We start from the raw sequence: 23,309 nt of genomic DNA on the forward strand, positions 1-23,309 counted from the left end.
CCATCGTTCATCATCGTCCATCTCCATATTACTCGATCTTCGCTCAACTCACGAGCACATTTCTCCGGCCTTGAAAGGTAGCAAAAACAGACCTGTGCTTGGATGACGTCGCTATTGTCCGCTCAACTACAGGGAACAACGACTCGAATTATCGCTATCCATCCGACCTGGCCACGATCAACTCTGCTAATTTTTTTTTTCGGTCTGCAGCTGACAAAAATCCATCAGGAAGCGTTCCCAAAACTGGCATCAATTCTTCTCAATCGCTGCGATACCGTCATTTAGCGAACGGATGCAGCAATTAGGGTTGGCTGAGTGAACGGAAAAGAGAGGACGGTTGCTTATGATGTTTCTTTGCAGGAGCAGAAATGATTTGCTCAAGATTGCTAGCTTAACTGATCAGAATTTACCTATTGCTTTAATGATTGTTTACTTTTGATTGCCCCTTTCTGGTGTCTTTCTCGGCAGCCTTTACTGGAAACCATGGACAGGAGTCAAGATTAGAGTCTACATCTTGAACCGAGACCTGTCGATACCAAGCGTAGATATCAAGATGATCCAAAGATATGTACTACGTATGGTCTATGGAGCATTGAACAGTAAACCGATGTCACCTTGATCTAAGGTCTGGAATCTGGAGTCTGGGCAAAAGGAACCGACCGATTCCCGGATTGGTTCAGAAAAGCGGTTTATCTCGGCTTCTTTATTTTCGATTTTCACACCACTGAGCAGGCCGAGAAAGAGAGAATGACCATAAAAGGTCCCACTCGCCGAAATGTTGGTTTGATGGGGGCCGAGGGGCGTAGCCTACGATTACCGCTTTGGGTAACTGATGCCATCCACAGCCGCCAAAATGCATCTGACGAGCTACATAAGCCGCGAAGAAGACGTTCATCGTTTGGATCTCTGTTATATAGTCAAGAATTTAAGCCCATTCAGCCATTCTCTCACACCACAAACTTTTATCCACAAATCTCTATCATGGCATTCTCATCACATATCTGCGTAATCGGTTCGCTCAACATCGACTTCGCAGTGTCGACATCGCGGTGTCCAGGGCCCGGAGAGACATTAACCGCCAATTCACTATCTGTAGCACCAGGAGGGAAAGGTGCCAACCAAGCCGTTGCCTGCGGACGAGCCTCGCTCGCTGCTGAGGGCCAGCAAGATGTGGCAGTCACCATGATCGGGGCCGTCGGTTCCAATGACACATACTATTCGACCTTGATCCGTCCGATGTTAAAGGATTCGGGTGTCAATACGGAGCATATTGAGGAACGAACAGACAGCACCACCGGGTCGGCGACCATCATTGTCGAGGAGGCAGCTGGCGGCGAGAATCGCATCCTGGTAGTACCGGGGGCCAATCATACGGGAATGCGTGATGTTCAGAAAATCCTCACTACATTACAGCAAATGCCACAGAGTCCAGCGCTTGTTGTCTTGCAAGGCGAGATTCCCAAAGATACTGTTGTGGGGTTGCTCGAACACTTTAATAAACCCGACAGCACCACACACGTTCTTTTCAATCCGGCTCCGGTCTTTCCAGACGGTGTACCCCTGTCGGCACTCATCGATACCACTGTCCTGGTGATGAATGAGACGGAGGCAGCCCAGATGAGAGCCTCGATTCTGGGAGAATCGTCAAGCGATACGTTGAGCGCAGACGACCTGAGACCAGAAGAGCTGGCAGCACAATTCCACGAAGTCGCCAAGGTCAAGATCGTTCTGATCACTCTCGGGGCCAAGGGCGTCTTTTACTCCACTATCACCGGTAAACAGGGCATGGTCGACGGAGTTCGAGTACAGAAAGTGGTCGATACGACGGCAGCAGGAGACACCTTTGTCGGATACTTTGCTGCGGCATTTGCTCGCTTTGTCTCCACATCAAGTTTGCTGGCCGGGTTTGATGATGACATTGAGAATGCTGTGCAACGGGCCAATTGTGCGGCGGCGATTTGTGTACAAGGGCAAGGGGCAATGCAGAGTATCCCGAGGATGATGGATGTGGATAGTTTACAATCCCACCAGTCATAAGCACAATAAACACCGGTTTTCGCAGACTTCAACCAAAGTTATCATCGTCGCATGCCATGCGCCACTGAGACTTGAGAGCCTCAATCTCATGGTCGAGCTTAATACCGGTGAGGAGGGTAATCTTCCGTAGACGGTGCAACACAGCCGATTGCTGCGACTCGTGCGTCATGGCTCGAGCAACCGTGAGAAATCCAGCGATAACAACTGGATCCCACTGCTCGATTGTATCGTTACTCGTAGTGATGCCGACTAGAGATTGCGCATGCCATATATGCGACGAGAAGCACCGGGGACCCGGCAGCGTCTTCACGAAGCGAGGTTTGTGAGTGAGAAGTAGGAAGCAAGTAATATGGTACACGGCATTTGCAACTAGCGCGAGGGAAGTGGTGTATATCAGAATTGGAAAGGAAGAGGCATTTTGGGGGTCGATCAGGTCAGCATCCACGGCTCGAATATCCAGGATCGGTTGCACCGGCACAGGGAGACTCTGGTACCATCGCCGACACTCGTTCCACAGATAGGTCCATTGGGATACAAGGTTAGGCTCAGGACCAACCTCACTGGTATGGTCTCCCCACGTCCAGGTCAGGGTATGGGCTAGAAGAATGAGAATCCGCTGGTAGATTTGCTGGATCGAGTCTGGCTGGGATGATGGTGCGAATGAGCGAAATGGTATTTTGGGGGCTTTAGAGCTTATGATGGATGCTGCGAGATCTGGAGCCCATCAATGAATAAGAAGAAAGTTTCTCAGACATGGCATACTTACCAATTCTGAATGGAAGCCAAAATAGAGCCCCCAAGGGTTCGTCCTCCAGTGAGATAGATAAAGCACAGCTCCTGAACACATCCATATGATCAGCTACTAAGATCTCCCACCGCGATGGGTGAGAGGAAAAAAAGCTCTGGAGCATCAAGACCGCCGTCACACTGCGTTGCACAACATGAACCTGTCGCCCTAAGTCACGCTCGGCTTCCTCTCGGTAGTGAACACTGCTAGCGAGGTCTTCCGCAGCAGAGCTCGTTGAGATTAGCGATCTCTGATATGCAGTGAGAGCGAGAATCGCGGCCATTAGAGGCCTGGCCTTTCTTCCAAGGATCAACAACGTGAGACCAAAAGCGCGCGTGGTATCTCCAACATCGATCCAAGGGGCCAGAGCATAACAATAATGACGAAGCAGCGCAGTCTCGAGATCGCCACCTTCAAATGTCCTATCCAAATGATTCACAAAAGCAGACGAAGTTCCCCGGTTGCTCTGGGGTATGGGTTCGGGAATGTCAAATTCAACATGGTCGATAGTGTCATTGAGATCCAATGCCGAGTCCAGAGCGTCGGCAGCCAGATGGCCATAAGTCTGGGACACCTGCACGTTTGATAGGCTTTTACTTCTTTGGGAAGAAGGAGAGGCCACAGGAGCGTCATCAACGAACTATTCGCTGGTCAGTCACCGCGCATGAAACTGACAGGGAACAGTAGTCTAGCCCATAATCTCACCCTGATGGAGCTGTAGGCCGGGGTAGTCCCACTCAACTGCGGGCCTGACGCATTCGAGACTGACACAAAAGTGACATTGGAGGGATATTTGCAGTCAAATCCTTTGGTAACGCAACTTTCGCAGCGTGGTTTGGCCTCGTCGCCTATTCATGCATTAGCATAACGCGCGTTTCCAGCGGGAGTTCAATCTCCATACATTTTCTCCTCCGTCTGCGACATGTCCAGCACCCCGTTCGAACGCGTTGTTTACCCGCTGGGGTATTTCTTTTCGACGGCATGGTTCATAGATGCTCACCATGGCAGTTGCACAATCCCAAAGAGGACCTCGAGGCTCTGTCCCTCGGAAAAGAGCGGAGTGGCGGGACGCGGATGCAAGTAGCCTGTGTTGGGCTGGGCTGGCGCTTCTCCGGGCCGATAAACAGCACTAGGGAGGGAAAAAATTCAGCGATCAGAAGACTAATAGCCTAATAGGCAAAGGTGGTCCTGTGACATAATTTATATGCTTTTTTTTGGGATATTTTCCCCACATGTTGTGATTCTGATGTCTGTTCTTCTTCGCACCAGCTACTAGGCGTTTGGATGTCTAATTGAAACCAGATAGATATAGGTAGCATTCTACTTATCTGCCGAACTTGAAATCATTTATGATCATTACATCTCAATTTAGACCCTCTCGACAAACTTCTCCTCGAGCGTCATCTCTTTCTTGAGCCCATTGTGCGCCTCTGTCATGGCTAACAACGCCGTCAAGCCCACATCTCGCTGTGCCTGCTGCAGCATCTCTGCGTCGCGCTCACCCGTGTGGCTGTTGAACACCCGGTCCATCTCCTCGAGAGACACATTCTTGGTCTCGGGGAGGAAGAAGTACACCCAGATGATGCCGACAAGTAGAAAGACGGCGAAGAAGATATATGTGCCCCATTCCCACGACTGAAGCATAGGAGGCACAAAGAAAGCAATAGCGAAGTTGCTGAGCCAGTTGCTCGAGGCTCCAATGGAGGCGCCTTTGGCACGGATTGACAAAGGAAAAATTTCGGAGATGAGAGTCCACGAGACAGGACCCCAGGTCGCTCCGAAACCGGCAATGTAGAGCCAGATCAAGGCTGGGACGAGTCAGAAAAATGAAACCAACAGCGAAGTTTATTTGAACCAAGAGTCTTACCAACTGCAGTCCATCCAGCCGCCACATGTCCAGGCCAGTCGTGCTGGAATTTGGCGACAATCACGCCGACAATCACCATGCTCAGAAACATGACCACCGAGCCGATCAAAAGCATCGGTTTGCGACCCACCCGGTCGATGATCAACTACTACGGTCAGCTCCGCCCTGGATATACAGATAAAGGAGGATAACTCACCATAGCTGGCACAGTGCTGACCAAAAATACAACGCCGGTGACACCAGTGGCCAGGAGGGCGATGGTGCCTCCGGTCAATCCAAGGCTCACAAAGATATTGGACGCGTAGTAGATGACTAGGGTTTTGTATTAATTCCAAGATTCTTGGGATATGTACCGGTTCAACAACTTACTGGCATCAATACCACTCCATTGCTGGAAGAACATGATCAACCATGCAGTGGCAACGCGCTTGAAGTTGTCCATGGTCCGGAAGCAATTGGCGTACTGGGCGATCTGGTTCTTCCACACACTCTTCTCCGCGGTATTTGGGAACGCTCTCTTCTCGAACAGAGCCTCGGCTTTGATCTCCAGGTATTCCACCTGCACCAGATTATGGTCCGCTGGGAGCTTCCTCATCCACGCCAGCGTGGTCAGGGCCTCTTCGTCCCTTCCGACCTTAACCAGCCAGCGCGGGGAAAAGGGCATGAACCAGATGCCACAGGCCAGAGCGATAGCCGGAATACCCTGGATAATCGATGGCAAGCGCCACGCGAGATCGGACTGAGTTTCGCCGGTGCCTCCAATGTAGTTGCTTCCGTAGCCAACCCAGAAGGAAATCATGATCCCGAGAATAGTCGCGAACTGGTAGAACGATACCAGCAAGCCTCGCATCTCTGGGGCTGCGAGTTCGGCATTATACAAGGGACCCACACCACTGAAGAGACCGACTCCCAGGCCGGTGAAGAATCGTCCTGCGTAGAGAAGAGAAGCCGAACCCGCGGTTGCGCCAACATAGAGGTAGCTGCCCAGGATGACCCAGCAGCATGCGGCGAACATGGTGTATTTTCTCGAGAATATTTCACCCAACACACCTGCCAACAATGATCCGACGATCCCTCCCAGCTGCAACACAGAGGTGAGCCATCCGGTAGCTGTGGACGATTGTACAACTGAGGGGAAGTTCTCCGTGAAGCGAGTCATCACGAGGGACTGTCCTAGGACACCTTGCTGGTAGCCATATTCAAACCCACCAAACCTGTTCCGATGGTCAGTTGAAGATTGTAGGGACGGGATCTGGGAGACATACGAGGCAAAGAAGGCGATGAAGAGGACCTTAGGATTCTCTCGCAACGACTGCCACATACTCTTCTTCTCCATCTGGGCTCGATGTGCTGCGTAGCCCATCTCCTGAGCGTCAGACGCTTCGAGATCCGTAGATGAACGACCGCCCATTGTGGATTTAGTGCGAAAACTTAAAAGGGTGTTGCGAGAATCTGTACAATCTCAGAGACAATACGGGGCAAACGTGCCTTTATATCCACATCTCCGCGAGCGAAACAAGAGAGACAAAATCAATTCCGGCCCTTCGGGACAGGGTTTTAGTAGATCAGCTCACTCCATGACTCCAGGATTCCCCAGAAAACGCCTGAATTACTCCAGAATTCCGTTGGATTGGGGTGAATCTGTGGGGTGTCTCATTCAAGACAGGCAGAGAGGCTGTAGGCTATGGTTTCCCATTTGGGCTGTGAGCGAAAACCCTGCATTCCCGCCTTCGCTCTGAATTTGGGGGACGGAGCCTCTCTCTCTGCGCGAAAAACCTCACACTTGACAAATCACACGAGCATCAGCAGGACTCTTGTTGCCGTCAACCCCACTTCCCCGTCGAATTATAGGCAAGTGGAGCAGCCTGAGATGTAACCTTTCTTGCTGGGGGATGGGGATTCTGCGGCATTTGAGATTTCTTCTTTGTTCAGATGATCCCTCAAGCCTACGGTGGATTTGTGCATTGGATGTGGGAACCGGGAAGGACAATAAATATCAAGCTTCAACTGGAAATCTGTAGCCTACGTTGCACGATGACATAGGCAGCATGCATTTTCATGAGTCTCATCTTCCACTACGTTCGTACCTCGTCAGAAGTGTAAGTGCTTGGTTGACTACTCGGGATCTCTGATGTCTTTACAAATTCTAGGAGCATCAAACAGTCGATAAAATCTCTCCCTGGTCATATCCCCAGGCCCGCTCCAGATCTCTCAGGCGCCACAGGGCACCCCATCCCGTGCTGTTCTCAATTTTCTTAAAGAGCCTGGCCACCGTAATATGCTCGGTCCGGTGGCTTAAAAGCTTCCCCGCAATGTACAGGGGCTGGATCGCGTTGATGAGATTGCCACTGTGCGGATTTGTCAACGAGATCCCGCAGATTCTCCTTGCATGCCAAACCGCCGACGAGTGGGGGCTCGGCGGCAATGGAGGTGTCCCGGTCGGTTTCATCTGCAACATCATGATGCAGGCCGTATGGTACAGCTGATTACCAGAGATTGCGGCCCAGTGCGCGAAAAGAATGTCGGGGAAGATCCGGTCGCCTCCCGTAGTGGTAGTTCGGATCGGGAGCATGGCCGGGCAACGGTGCTCTCGCCAGAACTGCAGCTCATCCCAGAGCCGAACCCATTGATGGATGAAGGGCCTCATATCGTATTGATCCAGTTCTCCCAGCTCTAGGAATCTGGATTGCCGACACGCCATGTTACAAGCCTTGGCGCAAAGATACACAGCCCAATTCGCATGCAAATCAGGATTTGAACAGTCATTACCGCAAAATAACTCTCGGATCAATTCCTCTCTTTGCTCCTCAGATTCCGCATCCTGCGGAGGAACCCACTTGTGAAGTGGAAGAATGGTGCTTTCCGTTCCATCCGAGATGATGGCTCCACACAGCTCCATTCTCGCATAACACCAGAAAACGGCCTGTAGGTGCCCTCCAGAAAATCCGTGAACGTTGTACGCATCAAAGAGAGCCGCACAGCCCTCAACATGCCGTCTCCAATCGCGTGGACTTACGGACATCAACTCCAGACATCCCAGGATACAGACCGTGACCAGAACATCCGGATCTCGAGCTTGAAGACACGGACCCAATAAACGGATTGATTGTTGATAGAGCTCTAAACTGTCATATGACTTCTCTAAGCATGCCTTCCGCTCGCTTTGACGGGCAGAGAAGGCCAAGATGGCGTAGAACAATGCGGGTGAGCTCTGAGCGAGAATGGGGATGTGAACACCAAAGTGACTTTCCTCGTCGAACTTGTCCAAATGGGGTGCACATTCGATGATCCAGTTCTTCAGATAATTGATCAATCTGATCTTGGGAATGGACACTTGGGCAAAGTCAAGACTGTTTCTCAAGAGTCCTGGCCCAGCCTCCTCCACGACGTCGGTTGGTCGGGGTGAAGCACCTCCAGCCCTGCTGGGAGCATGACTAGCTGCGGCGGTAAATAGAACATAGCGCAGCTCTTCTTGAAGTTGTAGAAATCGCGGATTCGCAGCATACTCGTCCGAGCTTGAGAGCGTCCCAGGCGAAAGTGTTGCCTCGTCCTCCACAAGGAGCCTTCCGATGGAAGTGACAGGTTCATTCATTTGCTCAGCTTATCGCGAGAACAGCCATCAATCTGGAGCACGAGAGACTTATAATCATTGTTCACGACATATCTCGGGTAACGGTGATTAACTCTGACAGTCGTCAAGAATCTGTTCGCCTCACAACGAATGTTCCACAGAATACTGTTTAGGGAATGCTTTTGGGGTCTGGTAAGGGGAAAGATCATGTGACTGAATCATGTGACAAGTAGTGCAGGGCTTGATGCCTAAGGCCGCCAAGTATACACCATCACATATGAGGCCAGCAGCTTCATGGAACAAGCCTGGGAACCAAGTTCATCAGGCAGTGGCACTTGTATAGATCTCCCTCTTCCTCGCTAGCGCAAGAACATAAAGACTGTCTTAACAAAGACATTGACATCACCGCACATCCTACCAAGACCATTACAAGAGGAAACTGATGTCATGGATTCCGGGCATCCGAACCTCATCGGAGAGACATATAAGAAGAGCATTCGAGTCCGCCAGAGTGATGGGTTCAGAAGATTTTTGGTAGAAGAAAGTGATCGTATAAGGTTATTGACTACCTCATGCCGAACTTCGAATTAGCGCGCCAGGTCCAGCACCTCATCGTCCAGCCGGCGGACCAACGCCTCAATCCTTCCGAGAGCTATCTGTTCGTCCAGGATGGCCTCATCATCAGCTGCGGCGTTCTGTATGCTCTGTGTTATCTGTTCTGTATGATCCGGACGTACGCCGATAAGACGTACCCTGGTGCTCGTGCCGGCAGCATTCAGTTTCTGTGAGTATAATCCTATCGCGTCCCGGATTCGAGCGTTGACAGGGTATGGGAGCTGTTTGACCATGGCGTACGAGGTATTTTATGCCTTTACGACAACGACGACCCGGTTTGAGAAGCTCGCATTCCTAGCTTGGTTCGAGCTCGATCTGAGCTTCACCATTGTTGCTCTTCGAGAGGCCCATACACCCCTTGAAAGACGGGTCATACGGCGGAATATGATTGTCGGCTTTCTGGCTGGAATCATGCTTCTCCAGATCCTCACGCAGATATACCCAGACGAGCGCCAGCAAGTCACTGCCTACTGGACCGGAATCCTTCTGCAATTCCCCATCGGCTGGATATGTTTGTATCTTTTATGGAAGGATCACAGCACCCGTGGTCATTCCTTGGAGATCTGGTAGGACGTGTCCCACCCATATTGCTGAAGCTCTGCTGATCCTGCAGGTTGACACGGTATCTGGGATGCTTTACCGCATACGGTGTCTTCCTATGGCGGTACTTCAATGTTCCCCAGAATTGGGAATATGTCTGGTCCCCGTGGAGTATCGGAATTATTGTTACAACTCTCCTTCCAGAGACGATCTATCCTTTCGTTTATGTGTGGGTGCACAAGACGCAGAAACCAAAAAAGGCATAGTTTCGATCTGGCCAGGGCGTCCTGACGCGACGAGGCTGAAGTTTATTTTACCATACTCCGTCATACACGGTGCTATCTGGTAAGCTGTGGTTCAAGTGTCTGAAGGGACCAACTGACCATGTAAGCACTGATCTCGGGGATATCCGCATAGTGGATGGGTTGTCCAAGTAATCCGGACAGCTCAAAGAGGAATATGTATCTTGTCAGTTGTCTATTGTCAAACTAATATACATCAACCTAGGGCAGCCGAGTCTATGCTTCTAGTTGATTCATATGGCTCGGAATATTCCAAGGGTCGTAGTCCAAATGTACAAACGCACGCTCCACGGTCGGGACACTCTCTAGCATATATTGAAGACTCTCACCCACATCATGACCATCCCGTAGACTGGTGCCCTCATCGAGCACAATGTCCACCTCGACATTGAGATGATCCCCTGCGTAGTAAGCTTTGAGGTCCTGGATCTTCCAGATGATCTTGGAAAACCGCATGGTCATGTACAACAGCACACTGTGGTCGGTTGGCGAAGCTGCCGCACCGGTCAGGTGGCGGATATGCTCAGTCGCCGTTCCACTCCAGTTCCAGATGATGTAGATGGAAAGCAATAGACCTCCAAGAGGATCCAGGAACCACCATTCAGCAAAGTGACCGACTGCGCAGATTGTGAGCCGAGGTTTAGGGTGACAAAGAGGGGGTACTTACCGAGGGGAAATAGAATACTAAAGAGGTTGAAAATGACATCAGTCATGGCATCCTGGGCGAGAGCTTGAACACTCGAGTTCTTGATCAAGCGACACCAAAACCAACAGAGGAGTTTGACCACGACCGTGCTCGCCATGATGATGATCGATGGCAGCGAGAGGGTCACCAGTTCATGGTCAGAGCCAAGCAAGCGGCCTAGAGAAGTGATTGCCACTTGCACAAACGAAGTCGCCATCACCACCGCAAAGACCAAAATACTGAGAGGCTCCAACCGTCGGCGGCTGATGGGGTATTGATCGCGGTCCTGCCTCTGCACAAGTTTGGTGGTTGTCCACACAATGACCGTGCTGAGAAAATCCAATGCACCATCCACTAGACTGGCCAAGACCGACATCGAACTTGTTAATGTCATAACCGCGATCTTAGCCGCCAAGAGTAGCACGTTCGCAATGAAGTTGATGTAGATTGCAATAGTGACGATGCGATCGCCGCTATTGACGAATTCGTGGTCCTCTGGCGAAGCGACCGGAGGATACGGAGCGTCCTCCTCGATTGTTGGGGGAAGCAGCGGCGACCGTTCATCAGGGACGCGGTATAGATTGCGAGGCGTCCTCTTGATCCTTCCGGTGGAAGTGTCTGCCGCTAGTTCCGCATCGCCATTGTGGTCACGATCTTCAGCCTGATGGTGAACCCCATTGGCGTGATCATGGTCATATTCCTCTATCAAACGGTGTGGAAGCGACGAGTCCAGCAGTTGATCAATGTACAGGTACTGCGACACCAGTTGATTGGTGCGTTCGTAGAACTTGCGGCTGTGAGACTCAGTACAGGGGAAATGGCACACGTGTGCTGACGATGACATACATTTTCTTCTTCATGCCCTTCAACTCCTCCGGAGATTTGTAGTACCGGTGCCTACGCACGAATGAATCAACTCAGGATAGCTCATATTCTCGTCTAGACGGAGCAGGTAATCCTACCATTGATACATCGTATTGCTGGCGCCGATCAGAGTCATGCCTCTGAGGAACACAGGAATACTCCCGTGTCGGTCCCTGAAGGGAGCGCCATCCCCATACTCGACTATATACTCACCTCGCGCAGTTGATGGAGGAACAGACAGTGATCGTCGACGCAGTAGTCCAGGAAGGCTCTGGCCTCGTGTCGCGAGAATCTCCCGTTCGGGTTCGAGGCTTGGTCTCCGAGCCGGGGTGCGACATTCGGAGGGGGAAGGGGAGGCAGGGCGGGACATTTCGGACAAATGAGATGACTGAGATTGCGTGGTCATAATTCAGAATACATCATCGGCAAGCCAATTGAAATCACTGAACATTTGAACAACAGAGTCGATAGATTAATTGATGATGGATGTTGCGATGGATGAACCTTCTTGTCTCTGTTGATTTTCTTTAATTTTTTTCTTGTGCTTCTTTGCTGACGTCACGCGTACCCGCACCACGTGATGCGATCTCTGGATCACCATCCACTGCACCCATGGATGCTTTCAAGAGAGACATCAAGATAGGAACATTGATTCAATTGCCAGATCTGTTAACTTGAGGTGGAAAGAACACATAAAACTGCTGTTTTGGTTTCTATTCCGGCTTGTCCCGGAAGAATTGAAGGAAGAGGATGTCCATGAATGTTCAAGTCCCATAAACACGAAATATATTTACATATATGTATCCAAAATCTACACCTGCTGATTCCACTTCACCACGATCACCTTCAACGACCCTTGCATTTTCTTAGATGTACTGCCAGGCGGCAGCAGTCTGGTTGGCAGGGGCAGTCCAAGCAGAAGCCGCGGCACTGAAGCCAAGGCAGTGAGCAGCGTTACCAGAAGGCACGACAGCGTTGGGGATACTAGCGAAGACCTGGTAGGGAGCGGGGGCATCGCCCTGGGTAGGGCAAGCCATGAAGCCGGTGGCACCCAGGCCAGTAAAGGTCCAGCCACCGATGGGCCCGTCAAAAGTGTAGGAAAAGCCCTCGACAGCCGAGCCAGGGGGAATGTTGGCGGAGTGGGCAGTGGTGAACTTGACGGCACCGGAGGGAGCAACGTAGATCTGCTGGCCACCAGGAACCAAGACATCCTGGAATGGATAGGTTAGCAGTGAGTCAGAGTTAAATCCAGGGATATCCAGCATACCAAGGCGTTGGTGAACAGAACAGTCTGGGTGCCATCGGGGCAACCACCGTTCTCCTTCACGATGTCGGGGCAGTAGGTAGTTGTCTCGCCGCCCAGCCAGAAGCTGTTACCCGAAGCGGTCATGCCGAGGAAGTGGATGGGGGAACTAGATCGGAGGGCTGTGACCTGGAAAGGTCCATTGTCACCGGCAGCGGCAGTGGGCAGGCAGTGGGCTCCAACGAGGAAGGAGCTGACAGAGGCAACAAGAGAGAACTTCATGGTGAAGGTTGAGGAGATTGTTGGTACTTTGAAGAAGTAGTAAATAGGAAGATGCTGTTGTGATGAGATGGAGAATGGAAGATCGACTTTGGCGAGGATATCCAGCATGTTTATATACCACGATAGGAGGTTATTTCGAGTATATTCTTAACCCTGCAGGCTCATCGTGGATGTAACCCAAGTGAGACCGGCATCCTGCTTGTCTCAACTGTGTCTATCGCTCGAAATGACCGATACTTGCTAGTCTAGTCCTGTGCTCGGGGGGGGTGCAGTATGTTGGATGTCGCTCCCCGTGGAGGTCATGGTGGGTAAGGGTGGTACATACTGTGCATGACCTAATCGAACGGTGTTTCCAATTCTCTACTGCCTGACCGCTCCTCCTCGGTCTGACATGGTTCAGCAATAATACTGCAATGATGGAATGATTAGAATGTAGCTGTCTGTCATACTGGAATGTACTTAGTAAGGTCTGGGGGTCTTTCATAATTTCCTACTCCGTATGTTCATTCAGGTAGGTAGCCTAAATATTAGGCGAAGGACAACCTTGAGTATTGATTGGCCAAGTGTTACAGATCCCTTGCTTGGACCCACACAATCACTCCATTTCTCCGCACGCTAACCCAGGAAAGGATGGTGATTGACAATTCTCGATGCTAAATATACCCTCGGCTATCAGTTTCCGGAACATGATTGGCTGCTGTGTTTCAGATCGACATCATGGTGCAGATCGGCAGCTGACTCATGCCTGACCAGGCCACAAGGCCAAAACACTGAGACATACTCCGTAGATGGCTTCACCCGCCCCCAAGCCAAACGAGCATAATTGTGGACGCAGGACGGAGTATGGTCGAACAGACTCCTGGAATAAGTACATCGAGTTATAGACAGTTAGACAGTTAGACAGTCCCTAGTCCTACAACAATGGCTTCGGCCCAAATGAAGAACAGGTTCCTTCGTCTTCTATGCCCCACGTCTTTCGACATCACACAGCAATGTCCTCCGGTCTGCTCTTCAATCAATGATGACAAAGTGGAGAGTGTCAGGTCATTGCCGTGCGTTGCCACAAACCGGTGCCCGTTGTCTGCAAGCTGACCGGTAATGCACCTTCGGAGTGGCCGTCCATCACGACCAAATTCCACGGTATAAGCCTGAACGGACAACATAATGATTACTATTCATCCAGCAGAGGTAGAGTGTGATTGCGAGCAGTTGACCACATACCTCGATGGTGGCTTGTCCGTCGGCAACAACCGTAACAGGTGGGACCCGTTCCTTCGCCGCCAAGTGGGGGTCCGCGCGATTATCCGGATATGGACTGTCTTTTCAGGGCTGCGAGGAGAGACAAAGAGCGTGTTGATACGTCAGGATTCCCCCATTTGCTAGAATTAGCCTACTGCGACCTTTCCCTTGCCGCGGCTGTCAGACCATCTCTGTGATTGCCTTGGAGGGAGTCAGTAATGCTGCCCTGTCTCATCGCGCTATTCAGGGATTGAGTGAATGCATTTGGCCTGCAGAAGAACAACCACGGTGGCATACGAATAAAAGTCGAACAGGTCCATTTCATTTGACGTCAAGCTGGGCGAAGCCAGCCAGGAGTCGAGGGATTATGCAATGGCCGGATTGGAGTAGTAATCGGGCCGTTGCCAGACTACGGACCAGCACAGAGTCAGCATTCAAAAGACAAATCCTCAAGTGCTGACCTACACTCGGCGGCATCCATGGACCCAGCACCACCAAGAGGGAAACTCCATCGGTCCTGCGGGATCCCCAGTCTAGTGGCAAACTTGACCGTCGTGATCACACAAGCCGCAGCCAGATTCACCGTATTGAATGCATTCTTTCGGAGGGGGTCTCCGTGCCTTGTCAGTGGCATCCCATTGGAAGGTCAAGTGGGTGCATACACGGTGAGCAAATTATTCAATTCTCTCTACTGGCCGTCCAGACGAAATCCGCTGGACATGCTTGGAATCTCCAAGCATATGGATGCTGGATAGCCACCCGGCTGAATTCTTCATACAATCAGGCTGATTCCTCGTGGTTCTCTTTCAGCGACTGTCGGCGGTGCGCATGAAATGCATTCCCATTCAACGAATAGATATGGACAGGTAGCCTGAATGAATAGATGACATCCAGATTGTCTGTTACGACTGTGTTAGCTCAAAAAGGAGATAGGGCCGCGTGGACGTCACCGCTGACCTCTCGAGAAACGGTCCGCAGAAGGTGCAAACGCCTGTCCTACTGGAATCGATGGCTTCCTCCATCCTGGTGAAGGGAGCTTCTTGCCTTGATGCATGAAGTCCCTATTAAGACTCAGTTTATTGCTACACAGAACAGGGCGAAGTAGAGCGTACACGAGGCTGATGTTTCACCACCAGAGGCCACTCTCAGTGCTGCTTCGTTCACTAATTTCGCTGGTTGGTTTCCGCTATGGCTATCGGCGTACTGTGTATATGTTGGATACACTCCCGGTCTGTCTGCGAGAAGACTTGGAAGATCAACCTAGGGCCTTGTCCACGTCCGGACCACGCTGACAGCATCGAAGCTTGACTTGAGTATATGGGGAGTAGCCTGAGGATATTGCGCATCAAATAGAGCAATTTTGATTGCCTCGAACATGAGATGAGCCGGCTCCTTCGCATCTTTGATTCTGGTGGATCTGTTGCGCACATCAACAACGCCAACAATAACAGGGATCATGGTGGAAGGCATGACTGTCCCAAAAGCCACGGGAAGATAACTTGGTCTCATATACCGCGATTTTTGTCGCCTATATGGGTTGACCCCTGGCCTTTGGACAAAGACTCTGTGTTCGATTCCTTCCTGTTTTCCTTCTTTCCATGCTTCTCTTTGATTCTGAGCGTTCCAATACCATCTACACTACGCACCTACACCCCTAAATCTTCCCAATGTGGACGGAAAGCAAATCGGTGGTTTACACCGCTGCCCAAGGGGATGGCGTGTCGGCGAAGAATGAAACAGCTCAAGACCACTGGGATATGTGGCAAGTGGGACGGTAGCAGGAGCTGAATGTATGGGACAATCCCATGAGGTCTCGAGGAGGAACCTACTCTGACTTCTATAGCGGAAATTCCAGTTTCTGTCGGTCCTGGGATTCACGGCAGTATTGATATGTACCTGGGAGGCAGTTCTCTTGTAACATTTTTTTTTTCTTTTTCGTCATGTTGAACAAATATATTCTGAACCAATCAACTGGGTAGTGGCTCCTCTTATGGTCTGGTCAACGGTGGCAAGGGAGGCATGATCTACACATATCTTGGAGGGTCTTGCGGGTTTTAGCTTCGTTATCCTGTCTATGGCTGAGATGGCATCTATGTACGTGTTGCGCATGGACTTCAACAGTGGACTAACAGGTGAAGGGTCCCTACTTCCGGTGGACAGTATCTTGGGTCTCAGAATCTGCAAACCCAGCTGCTAGTGTATCTTGAGTTATATCACTGGCTGGATATGTGTCCTCGGATGGCATACGGGTATTGCAGGATGTTGATATACTGTGGCCAACGTGATGGTCGGGGTCATTGCCATCAACTATCCAGAGATGTATACCTACGAGCCCTGGCATGTTACCCTACTAGTCATTGCTGTCGCATTGACTGCTTTACTATTCAACACGCTCTTGGCGCAGAAGCTACCCTTGATCGAAGGGATCATCCTGGTTATTCACTGCTTTGTGGCCACAGCAAAATATTGTGTACTTAGGGGATGACAGAATTTTCGTGTCTCTTCTCGCGTTGTATGTGTAGATGGTATCAGACTCATCATCCTCAAAAGCCCATTGAAGAATACAGTCCAGGAGCTGTGGTAAGAGGCGAATGTGCTCGATTACTGTCATCCTGTTCAGTCAATCTTTGGTTTGGCACAGGTTGATCATGCGGTAGTTCTGTAGAAGATAGAAGAAGAGTTTAATTGATTACTTATGAGCTTCCATGAACCGTTGACAAACAGTCCACTATTCTGTCCCCTGTCGAGTGGCATCCACTTGTACTATTGATCTGTGATCTGGATACACTGTACTATGCTAATATCTATGCAAACCAGCAAGCCAAAATGCTTCGATAACCCGGATAAAACGCGGAAGACCCTCACGAGTAGCCTCTTAGAACATACAGGTTCTAATCCCTCCAGAAAACGCGCCCCTCCATGATGCGACGGGCTGTCCGAAACACTGTTGCACAGCTCAGATGGCCCGCGGGATCGATATCGGCACTCACCAATAGATTTCCACTGGCATGACCGAGAGTAATGCCGCCAGAATCCACAGGCTGATTGCTCATCACGCTGGCCACCACGCTGCCGACGACTCTGGCAGCTGCCGCCAAAGCCAGTGCGACAGTGATGGGGACGGCCTTGTGTGGCTGACCGACGGATAGGGCGCGGACAACCAGATCTACATCGTATATTGATTGCTTCAAGTCGGAAAGGGATGATCTCGAGGGGGTTGAAACTAGACAGATCTTGGGAACACTCCCAGGTACCTCCTCTGGCGATGCAGCCAAGCCCATCCGCACACCGGCTTGTCGACGGATGGAATCCAACCTGGTGAGTAAAGTCGGGTGGGAGTCAATCTCACTTGGTGTTAGATTGCCCGCTACACCTAGGTCTGACGAATGCACAAACACGCACGGATTGCCCACATCGATGCAGGTCGTCGGAGTCTCGTCCACGATGTCGACAACGTTGCCAGTTGGCAGCAGTTGACCAGTTCGGGATCCGGCAGGATCAATAAAATCCAGCCGAACCCGCGCTGCTGTTCCTGAGACACCGTCGATGGCAAAATCTCCCGAAGTGGCAGCCTCCCCGTCTACCACGGGGAAGGTTGACCGAATGATTTTACCGGTGTTCGTGTTAAAGATGCGCACCGAGACCGAGTCGTTGCCTTTCGCAGCCACGGGATACAGACCTGTATCGACAGCATACGGTCCTACTGCACTGACCATGTTGCCACAGTTGCTGGAATAATCGACATCGCAGTTTTTCACGCCGAGGGAGACGAAGGTGTAGTCCACATCGGCATCCAAACGGGCGGATTTATTAACCACACAGATCTTGGACAGGCTGGATATACCTCCGCCCATTCCATCTAGCTGGCGTCCATAAGGATCAGGACTACCGATACTACCGCGGAAGATACCGTCCCATTGTGTTTGATCGCGGGGGAGATCCTCCCGGCGAAAGAAGATGGCCCGGGAGGTACCGCCGCGGTAGTATGCGGCTGGAAGGCTGTGTTGCTTCTTGACATAGAGCCAGGCGCCGGAGCTGAACCGGCGATGTGTTTGGAGATTGGTAGCAGCAGATGACCGCATCGCCTGCTGAAGCGGTGTGATGGCCATCTTGGATTTGTTTATTGTTTGGTGAACTTAGAGTAATTTGACTACATTGCTTTTAAGGGGCGCCAAGTAAGTGTTCATGGCAAAGTGGCGAAGACAACTCATGGTGCTCCGATTTTCGGCACTTGCGAACCTACGGAGTCGAGTCATAGTAACTGTTTCAATGTTTTAAAAGGACAAAATGAAAGAATTGCCCGTCTCCCAGCAGGACAGAACCCGCCCAGTGAATCTGGCTACCAGCAGCCTGACGGTGTTACCCGCAATATCCGAACTGGTTGTTGCTAATCATCTCATCAGACATGTTCTCGTGCAATTACCTTCCAATTCTCGGTCTCTTGTTCGAAGATCAGGCAGGTGACATGCAAAATCGTATTTAAGTAATATCTGGGCTAGTCTATACATTTTCCGCCAACTAACGCCCTCCTCTATGCAGTATAATTGCCGAGAGCGGATAAATTGTCAATGCGACCAAGAAGAAATTCCAGATGACGATAAGCCGCTCCAGGCGTGTATTGGGGAATCTCTATTTGATCGTCAGCACATAAACCGCTTGTAGTTGGGCAGTCTGTCTTACCGTGACCTGCCAAATTGACGGTGGAGAAGGTCAGCCCGCGCTCTGTGTGCGCGGTTCCCATGTACCCAGCTCCTGCATCAAGAATGAATGGATTCGGGGCTGTGGAACTCCAGAGCTCTGCCAGACCATAATGATAGGGCACAAAGAGCGGTTCTACCGGGGCATGTTGGAAGCCTTGAGCTCCATTCCACGTCATATTCTGAATCGTCGCCAGAGACCCGTTCGCAAAGAGCAAATAGTCCAACCATCCATGGCCGATCAGGACATTGTTGGTTCGTTCAATGACACCAGGGAGTGGCCCCAGAGCGCTAGGGAGTGATTGATCGCCCTTGGGGAAAATGGTGGTATCTCCACAAACCGCGTAGTCGGTCGGGGGTACATTCAAAACTTTCTGAACGTCGGATCGGTTGAAGTAGTTGTTGGGACCGCCCGCAAGAGATGGGAAGCCCATCTCGTCCCACAGATAGGGACAGAAGTCGGTAATATGGTAGAAATTGAAGCAAGGATTGACGTAGTAGGCCGCCTGGATGATCTCGTCCCACAGGGCGCAGTTATTCTTACTCGGGTCTGGAGGGACCGGGAAGTTCTTTGGGGGAGGGAAAGTTAAGGCTGCGTCCATGAATTTGTTGTAGCCACAGGCTTCAGCTCTTTCATTGACGTCCTTGACAAAGGTATCGTTAAGGGAGAAGATGTTCAAATACTGGTTCAGATGCCTAACTGCCGGAGCTTGTTGACTGTTAGACGAGGGCAGGGAAATGGCAATCAAGAACAGTATAACCTGCACATACCGTATGTCATCACCGAATCATCATTGATCGAGGGATCGTTGATTTGGATACCCTTGACGTTGAAATACTGGTGGTCCTTGGTGTCCAGCATGGCCGAGGCAATATAAGGAATATACTGCCCTGCGTAGCTCTCACCCGTGATGTATACTTTCCGGTTATGGACGTTGAACGTATCAACAAAGTGTTTGAACCAACTCTTGAATTGGTTTGCGACATCCTCTTCATTGTTGACTGTCGGCGGACCGGGGGAAAAACCCGTTCCAGCCGGTTGGTCCACATATAGCACGTTGGTGAGATTGGTCCACGAGTATGGATTACGGATGGGCTTATATGTGCCCGACTGCCAGAGAAACGGTCCGTTTTCCTGCAGCAATCCGTCTAGGGAGCTGCACCCAGGACCTCCGTTGAGCCAGATGGTGATCTGTGAGATGTCAACGCGGATTTTCATATGCATGACGGATTCCAACCCACCTCGTCCTGGGCCTTAGGGTTAGTCGATGGGAAGAACCAGAAGAACAAACTGGAATTTCCGGCCGGAGTGTTGGGAAGAAGGCCAGCATACGACTCGCCCACGTCGAAATCGACCTCGGGAATGGCAGTGCCGTTGACCAAGAACCCTGAAGATGGTCAGCGCTCCATATGCCACGATTCGGATCACCTACTCTTCGTCTGGGAGGTCAGATATCGATAGTTCCCATGATCGGCAACGGTGACAGCTCTGGAAGATAGGCGGTGATTGTTCTTTTGCGGATACCTAACGCCCTTGCGATGAGGGCTGTCCAGCGCCGTGGCAGCGCCTGCAAGTAGCAAAGCAACGGCAGTAACGGAGACACGCATTTTGATTGATGACCTATTTGATCAATATTTTTTGGGCAGCCACAGGCCTTTAAAGTAAAAGAAATGTCGATCGTCTCGGCTGATGAGTCGTAATGCACATTGTGGAGACGCCCCTCTCTTGGATCCCTTGAGTGAAGCTTCGTGTTGCTTGAGAAGCTTGACATGATAGACAGATTGGCGCGGTATCACCGTGAAGGACAGATGCCTGCCTATGGGAGAGACTACGGTGGGGCGTAATCCTTGCTGACGAGGCATTTCATTTTTCCACCAGACCCTGTGAGAAGGCTGTATCGACGGCAGTCCGCCGGATGTCCGAAATCGTCATCCTGTCCCGAGAAGAAGAGATCAACGTCCTAATAATATAGCGATGGTGCAATCGGCAGAATTGCCGCATACTCTGTAATCATCTTCCAGCTGTGTGAGACATTCACACCCTGGAGATCTCCACCCGATTCTAGCCGATTGTTGTCATTTGATAGGAAGCAACATGACAAAGTAACAAAGGCATGTTAGAAGTTTGGCAAGGGCATTATTGTCCAAGTACATGAGCCCACTGCAAGAGCCAAGACACATGCTTGAGTCGACTGATCGTGTTCTGATCAGGTAGATGGTAAACAGAACCAACGGCCATTTCCTAGCCTGACACCTTCGCAGCTTAGATAGAATCGAAGGAAACCATCTGTACCGTGTCATCATCTCTCATCGTCTTGCTCACCGGGGGATCGACTGTCATTACCCCTATGAATAGCTGCCGCTGGCGCCCCCAAAACGCATTTTTGACAAGGTGCGTCGCGCCATTGTTGTCTTCGTAAACAAATCACTCAGGCTGGACCTTCCAGTGCTCCCAGAACAAGGCCCATTCTGCAATCTCCACGCGGGCATCTCCTCCACCGACTGCAACCGGGATGCCACTACCAATATCTGCAAAGGAGTCGGTCCGGACGGCATTGATCCATTATCCGACCGCTTCCACCGCTCCATCGTTAGAAAGATGATTCCAGAGGCCGTCAGAAGACAGAATCAGAAATTCCCGTTCCTGAAGCTTGTAAGTCTCAATTTCGGGGGTTGCTTCAAGGTATGGTGGATTCACAACGTTTCCCGGTGCAGGTTTGCCAGAGAACCCCTTCTCGCACTTCTTCAGGGTATTGTTCGACCATTTCCAGCGCGCATCGCCAAATGCCCGAGTCATCGCTATACCCACATATCGGGCGCAGTCTCCATCGCGAATTGTGACGAGGTCCTTCTGGTCCTGATGCAGGGCTTGAACCCGCTCCGCCTCGGTCGGGTTGGACGGGGTATGTACTGAAGGCAGTGATAATACTCTCCAGGATAGAACCTTCAGCTGTCGGATTATCGAAATAAGCCCGCAGGGAGCGTTCCACATAAGGGATTAGGGAATGCGCAAGAACGAGTGCAGTGTGTTGTCCACTGTGTCAATGTCAATGTCACTATAAGTTTCCTCCTATGGGCTGTTGGAGACCTACACGTGTCCATCATACACTGCCTCGCATTACCATGTCCCTCCTTCGCCAACGTCGATTCTATTAGAAGCCATATAATCCTCGAAGGGGCAGTTGCTGGCCACTTGAAACTTGACACTTGACCAATCTCTCCTGCGTTGAATACATAACTGGCTTCTTTCTGCTTGATCTTCTCCGTAGCTGAATTGACGTCAAGTGCAGGTAGAGGGTGGAATTTCTAGTCCAGGCCTGGGTTCGACGATCCTGTATTGAAGAAAATGGTTGCTGGGAGTGTTTTTGTGGAACTGACCGAGTCGTAGGCATGTGGATTGCTCTTTGGCTTTCACCGGGCCCCGTCGCGTATTAATAGGCCATCCATGGCTGTACAGTATGAGTACGACCTTCCTCCCATCCGTCACTAGACCAAATGCTCTTTTTGGAACGATGAACTACTCCTGTCAACGGGTGACTGAAAAGAAAACATGCCAAAACAAGCATATGGGATTCTCGGATCTGCGTCGAGCGGGGTGTTGGCTGGTTGTAGATAAGAACCCCCTCCCTTTCTCCCTATTAGTCGAGACCGATGGAGAAAATGAAAGCAGAATGGAAGGGACGAGAGGACAGTCTGCAAGCTCGGGCATATAATTGGCTTTGATGTATGGCTTATCAGTAACTATCAGACATTACTAGTCTACTTGCCAGTCAATAACTACATCATGTATGGATAGACGAACGGCCGGATCAAGTTCTAGTATCCGTGCTATCACATCCCCGGTCTCTTGAGAAAAGCGCTGTAGGGCCGTGAACATGCCCAGTGAGCATGTCTTCCTGTCAGGGGTAACCGGAGCATGATGGCAGGATGTATGTGCAGGGATAGGCGTTCCCCGAAGAGAATCTTCGGTGGATGCATGTTGCCAGGGAAGCTGTGGCACGACCAGCACATGGAACAGCACGATAACAGACCAAACATCCGCTTTGTACCTGTCATCTTCAAGGATGGTAAAGACCTTGGGGGGCATGTAGGGACGGGTTCCTGAATCGCCGGGGGCAACATTGATCTAGGAACCTGGCGATTCCCCGGGACATCCGACAAAAGTCGAGCTACCGAAATCAGTCAACCTCGCTCGCCTGTCATCTGTCAGGAGGACGTTTTCCAATTTGACATCTCTGTTCGCGATGTCGTGATCATGGATACGTTGAACTGCTAACAGGATCTGGGTCATGATTGATAGTAGTCTGGATGGTCGGAGGGGGGTCGCGCTCCGCTGTAAGGCTCCCAGAATGGAAGGCCGTCACGATAGACCAGATGGCAGGCAGTCTACGTCTCAACGAGGAGATCTCCGGTTGTGGTAATCCACTCATGCCCATTGATCAGCTTTGCAACATATTATTTCAAATTGATACATTCCTCGAGGGCTCTCTTCCGCGGGGTTGATAGCGAGGGGCCGATAGGAAACTGCTTGACCGCAACCAATGCCTGGTCAGACGTCCGATACGATTCATATCTGGATC

General features: G+C 50.9%; 12 protein-coding genes across 12 annotated transcripts; 2 read left to right on the forward strand and 10 right to left on the reverse strand.

Moving 5' to 3' along the window:
- Nucleotides 1-981: 981 nt before the first annotated feature.
- On the forward strand, nt 982-2,037 carry ACLA_099280 (ribokinase; the record flags this gene model as incomplete). Its single annotated transcript, XM_001270408.1, has 1 exon — nt 982-2,037. One exon carries the CDS (start codon nt 982-984, stop codon nt 2,035-2,037), a length of 1,056 nt encoding a protein of 351 aa, XP_001270409.1.
- Nucleotides 2,038-2,065: 28 nt separating this feature from the next.
- ACLA_099290 (uncharacterized protein) lies at nt 2,066-3,748 on the reverse strand (the record flags this gene model as incomplete). The annotated part of the gene is made up of 4 exons (XM_001270409.1): nt 2,066-2,751; nt 2,804-3,464; nt 3,530-3,644; nt 3,726-3,748. The coding sequence occupies 4 exons, from the start codon at nt 3,746-3,748 to the stop codon at nt 2,066-2,068; spliced, it is 1,485 nt and encodes a 494-aa protein (XP_001270410.1).
- Nucleotides 3,749-4,192: 444 nt separating this feature from the next.
- ACLA_099300 (sugar porter family MFS transporter) lies at nt 4,193-6,102 on the reverse strand (the record flags this gene model as incomplete). The annotated part of the gene is made up of 5 exons (XM_001270410.1): nt 4,193-4,632; nt 4,692-4,836; nt 4,888-5,003; nt 5,061-5,905; nt 5,957-6,102. 5 exons carry the CDS (start codon nt 6,100-6,102, stop codon nt 4,193-4,195), a joined length of 1,692 nt encoding a protein of 563 aa, XP_001270411.1.
- Nucleotides 6,103-6,846: 744 nt separating this feature from the next.
- On the reverse strand, nt 6,847-8,283 carry ACLA_099310 (putative C6 transcription factor; the record flags this gene model as incomplete). Its single annotated transcript, XM_001270411.1, has 1 exon — nt 6,847-8,283. One exon carries the CDS (start codon nt 8,281-8,283, stop codon nt 6,847-6,849), a length of 1,437 nt encoding a protein of 478 aa, XP_001270412.1.
- Nucleotides 8,284-8,834: 551 nt separating this feature from the next.
- On the forward strand, nt 8,835-9,683 carry ACLA_099320 (uncharacterized protein; the record flags this gene model as incomplete). The annotated part of the gene is made up of 3 exons (XM_001270412.1): nt 8,835-9,046; nt 9,099-9,443; nt 9,491-9,683. The coding sequence occupies 3 exons, from the start codon at nt 8,835-8,837 to the stop codon at nt 9,681-9,683; spliced, it is 750 nt and encodes a 249-aa protein (XP_001270413.1).
- A 252-nt stretch (nt 9,684-9,935) lies between these two features.
- On the reverse strand, nt 9,936-11,638 carry ACLA_099330 (cation diffusion facilitator family transporter; the record flags this gene model as incomplete). The annotated part of the gene is made up of 4 exons (XM_001270413.1): nt 9,936-10,336; nt 10,387-11,198; nt 11,251-11,301; nt 11,367-11,638. 4 exons carry the CDS (start codon nt 11,636-11,638, stop codon nt 9,936-9,938), a joined length of 1,536 nt encoding a protein of 511 aa, XP_001270414.1.
- Nucleotides 11,639-12,134: 496 nt separating this feature from the next.
- ACLA_099340 (IgE-binding protein) lies at nt 12,135-12,793 on the reverse strand (the record flags this gene model as incomplete). Its single annotated transcript, XM_001270414.1, has 2 exons — nt 12,135-12,479; nt 12,536-12,793. The coding sequence occupies 2 exons, from the start codon at nt 12,791-12,793 to the stop codon at nt 12,135-12,137; spliced, it is 603 nt and encodes a 200-aa protein (XP_001270415.1).
- Nucleotides 12,794-14,397: 1,604 nt separating this feature from the next.
- ACLA_099350 (uncharacterized protein) lies at nt 14,398-14,666 on the reverse strand (the record flags this gene model as incomplete). The annotated part of the gene is made up of 2 exons (XM_001270415.1): nt 14,398-14,441; nt 14,498-14,666. 2 exons carry the CDS (start codon nt 14,664-14,666, stop codon nt 14,398-14,400), a joined length of 213 nt encoding a protein of 70 aa, XP_001270416.1.
- Nucleotides 14,667-15,292: 626 nt separating this feature from the next.
- ACLA_099360 (uncharacterized protein) lies at nt 15,293-15,502 on the reverse strand (the record flags this gene model as incomplete). Its single annotated transcript, XM_001270416.1, has 1 exon — nt 15,293-15,502. One exon carries the CDS (start codon nt 15,500-15,502, stop codon nt 15,293-15,295), a length of 210 nt encoding a protein of 69 aa, XP_001270417.1.
- Nucleotides 15,503-16,923: 1,421 nt separating this feature from the next.
- ACLA_099370 (DUF453 domain protein) lies at nt 16,924-18,141 on the reverse strand (the record flags this gene model as incomplete). The annotated part of the gene is made up of 1 exon (XM_001270417.1): nt 16,924-18,141. One exon carries the CDS (start codon nt 18,139-18,141, stop codon nt 16,924-16,926), a length of 1,218 nt encoding a protein of 405 aa, XP_001270418.1.
- Nucleotides 18,142-18,563: 422 nt separating this feature from the next.
- On the reverse strand, nt 18,564-20,337 carry cpdS (putative serine carboxypeptidase (CpdS); the record flags this gene model as incomplete). The annotated part of the gene is made up of 5 exons (XM_001270418.1): nt 18,564-18,661; nt 18,713-19,438; nt 19,501-19,921; nt 19,972-20,117; nt 20,163-20,337. 5 exons carry the CDS (start codon nt 20,335-20,337, stop codon nt 18,564-18,566), a joined length of 1,566 nt encoding a protein of 521 aa, XP_001270419.1.
- A 955-nt stretch (nt 20,338-21,292) lies between these two features.
- ACLA_099390 (uncharacterized protein) lies at nt 21,293-21,526 on the reverse strand (the record flags this gene model as incomplete). Its single annotated transcript, XM_001270419.1, has 1 exon — nt 21,293-21,526. The coding sequence occupies one exon, from the start codon at nt 21,524-21,526 to the stop codon at nt 21,293-21,295; it is 234 nt and encodes a 77-aa protein (XP_001270420.1).
- Nucleotides 21,527-23,309: the final 1,783 nt, after the last annotated feature.

The sequence above is a fragment of the Aspergillus clavatus genome, genomic scaffold, assembly GCF_000002715.2.
Source record: "Aspergillus clavatus NRRL 1 1099423829804 genomic scaffold, whole genome shotgun sequence".
NCBI lineage: Eukaryota > Fungi > Ascomycota > Eurotiomycetes > Eurotiales > Aspergillaceae > Aspergillus > Aspergillus clavatus.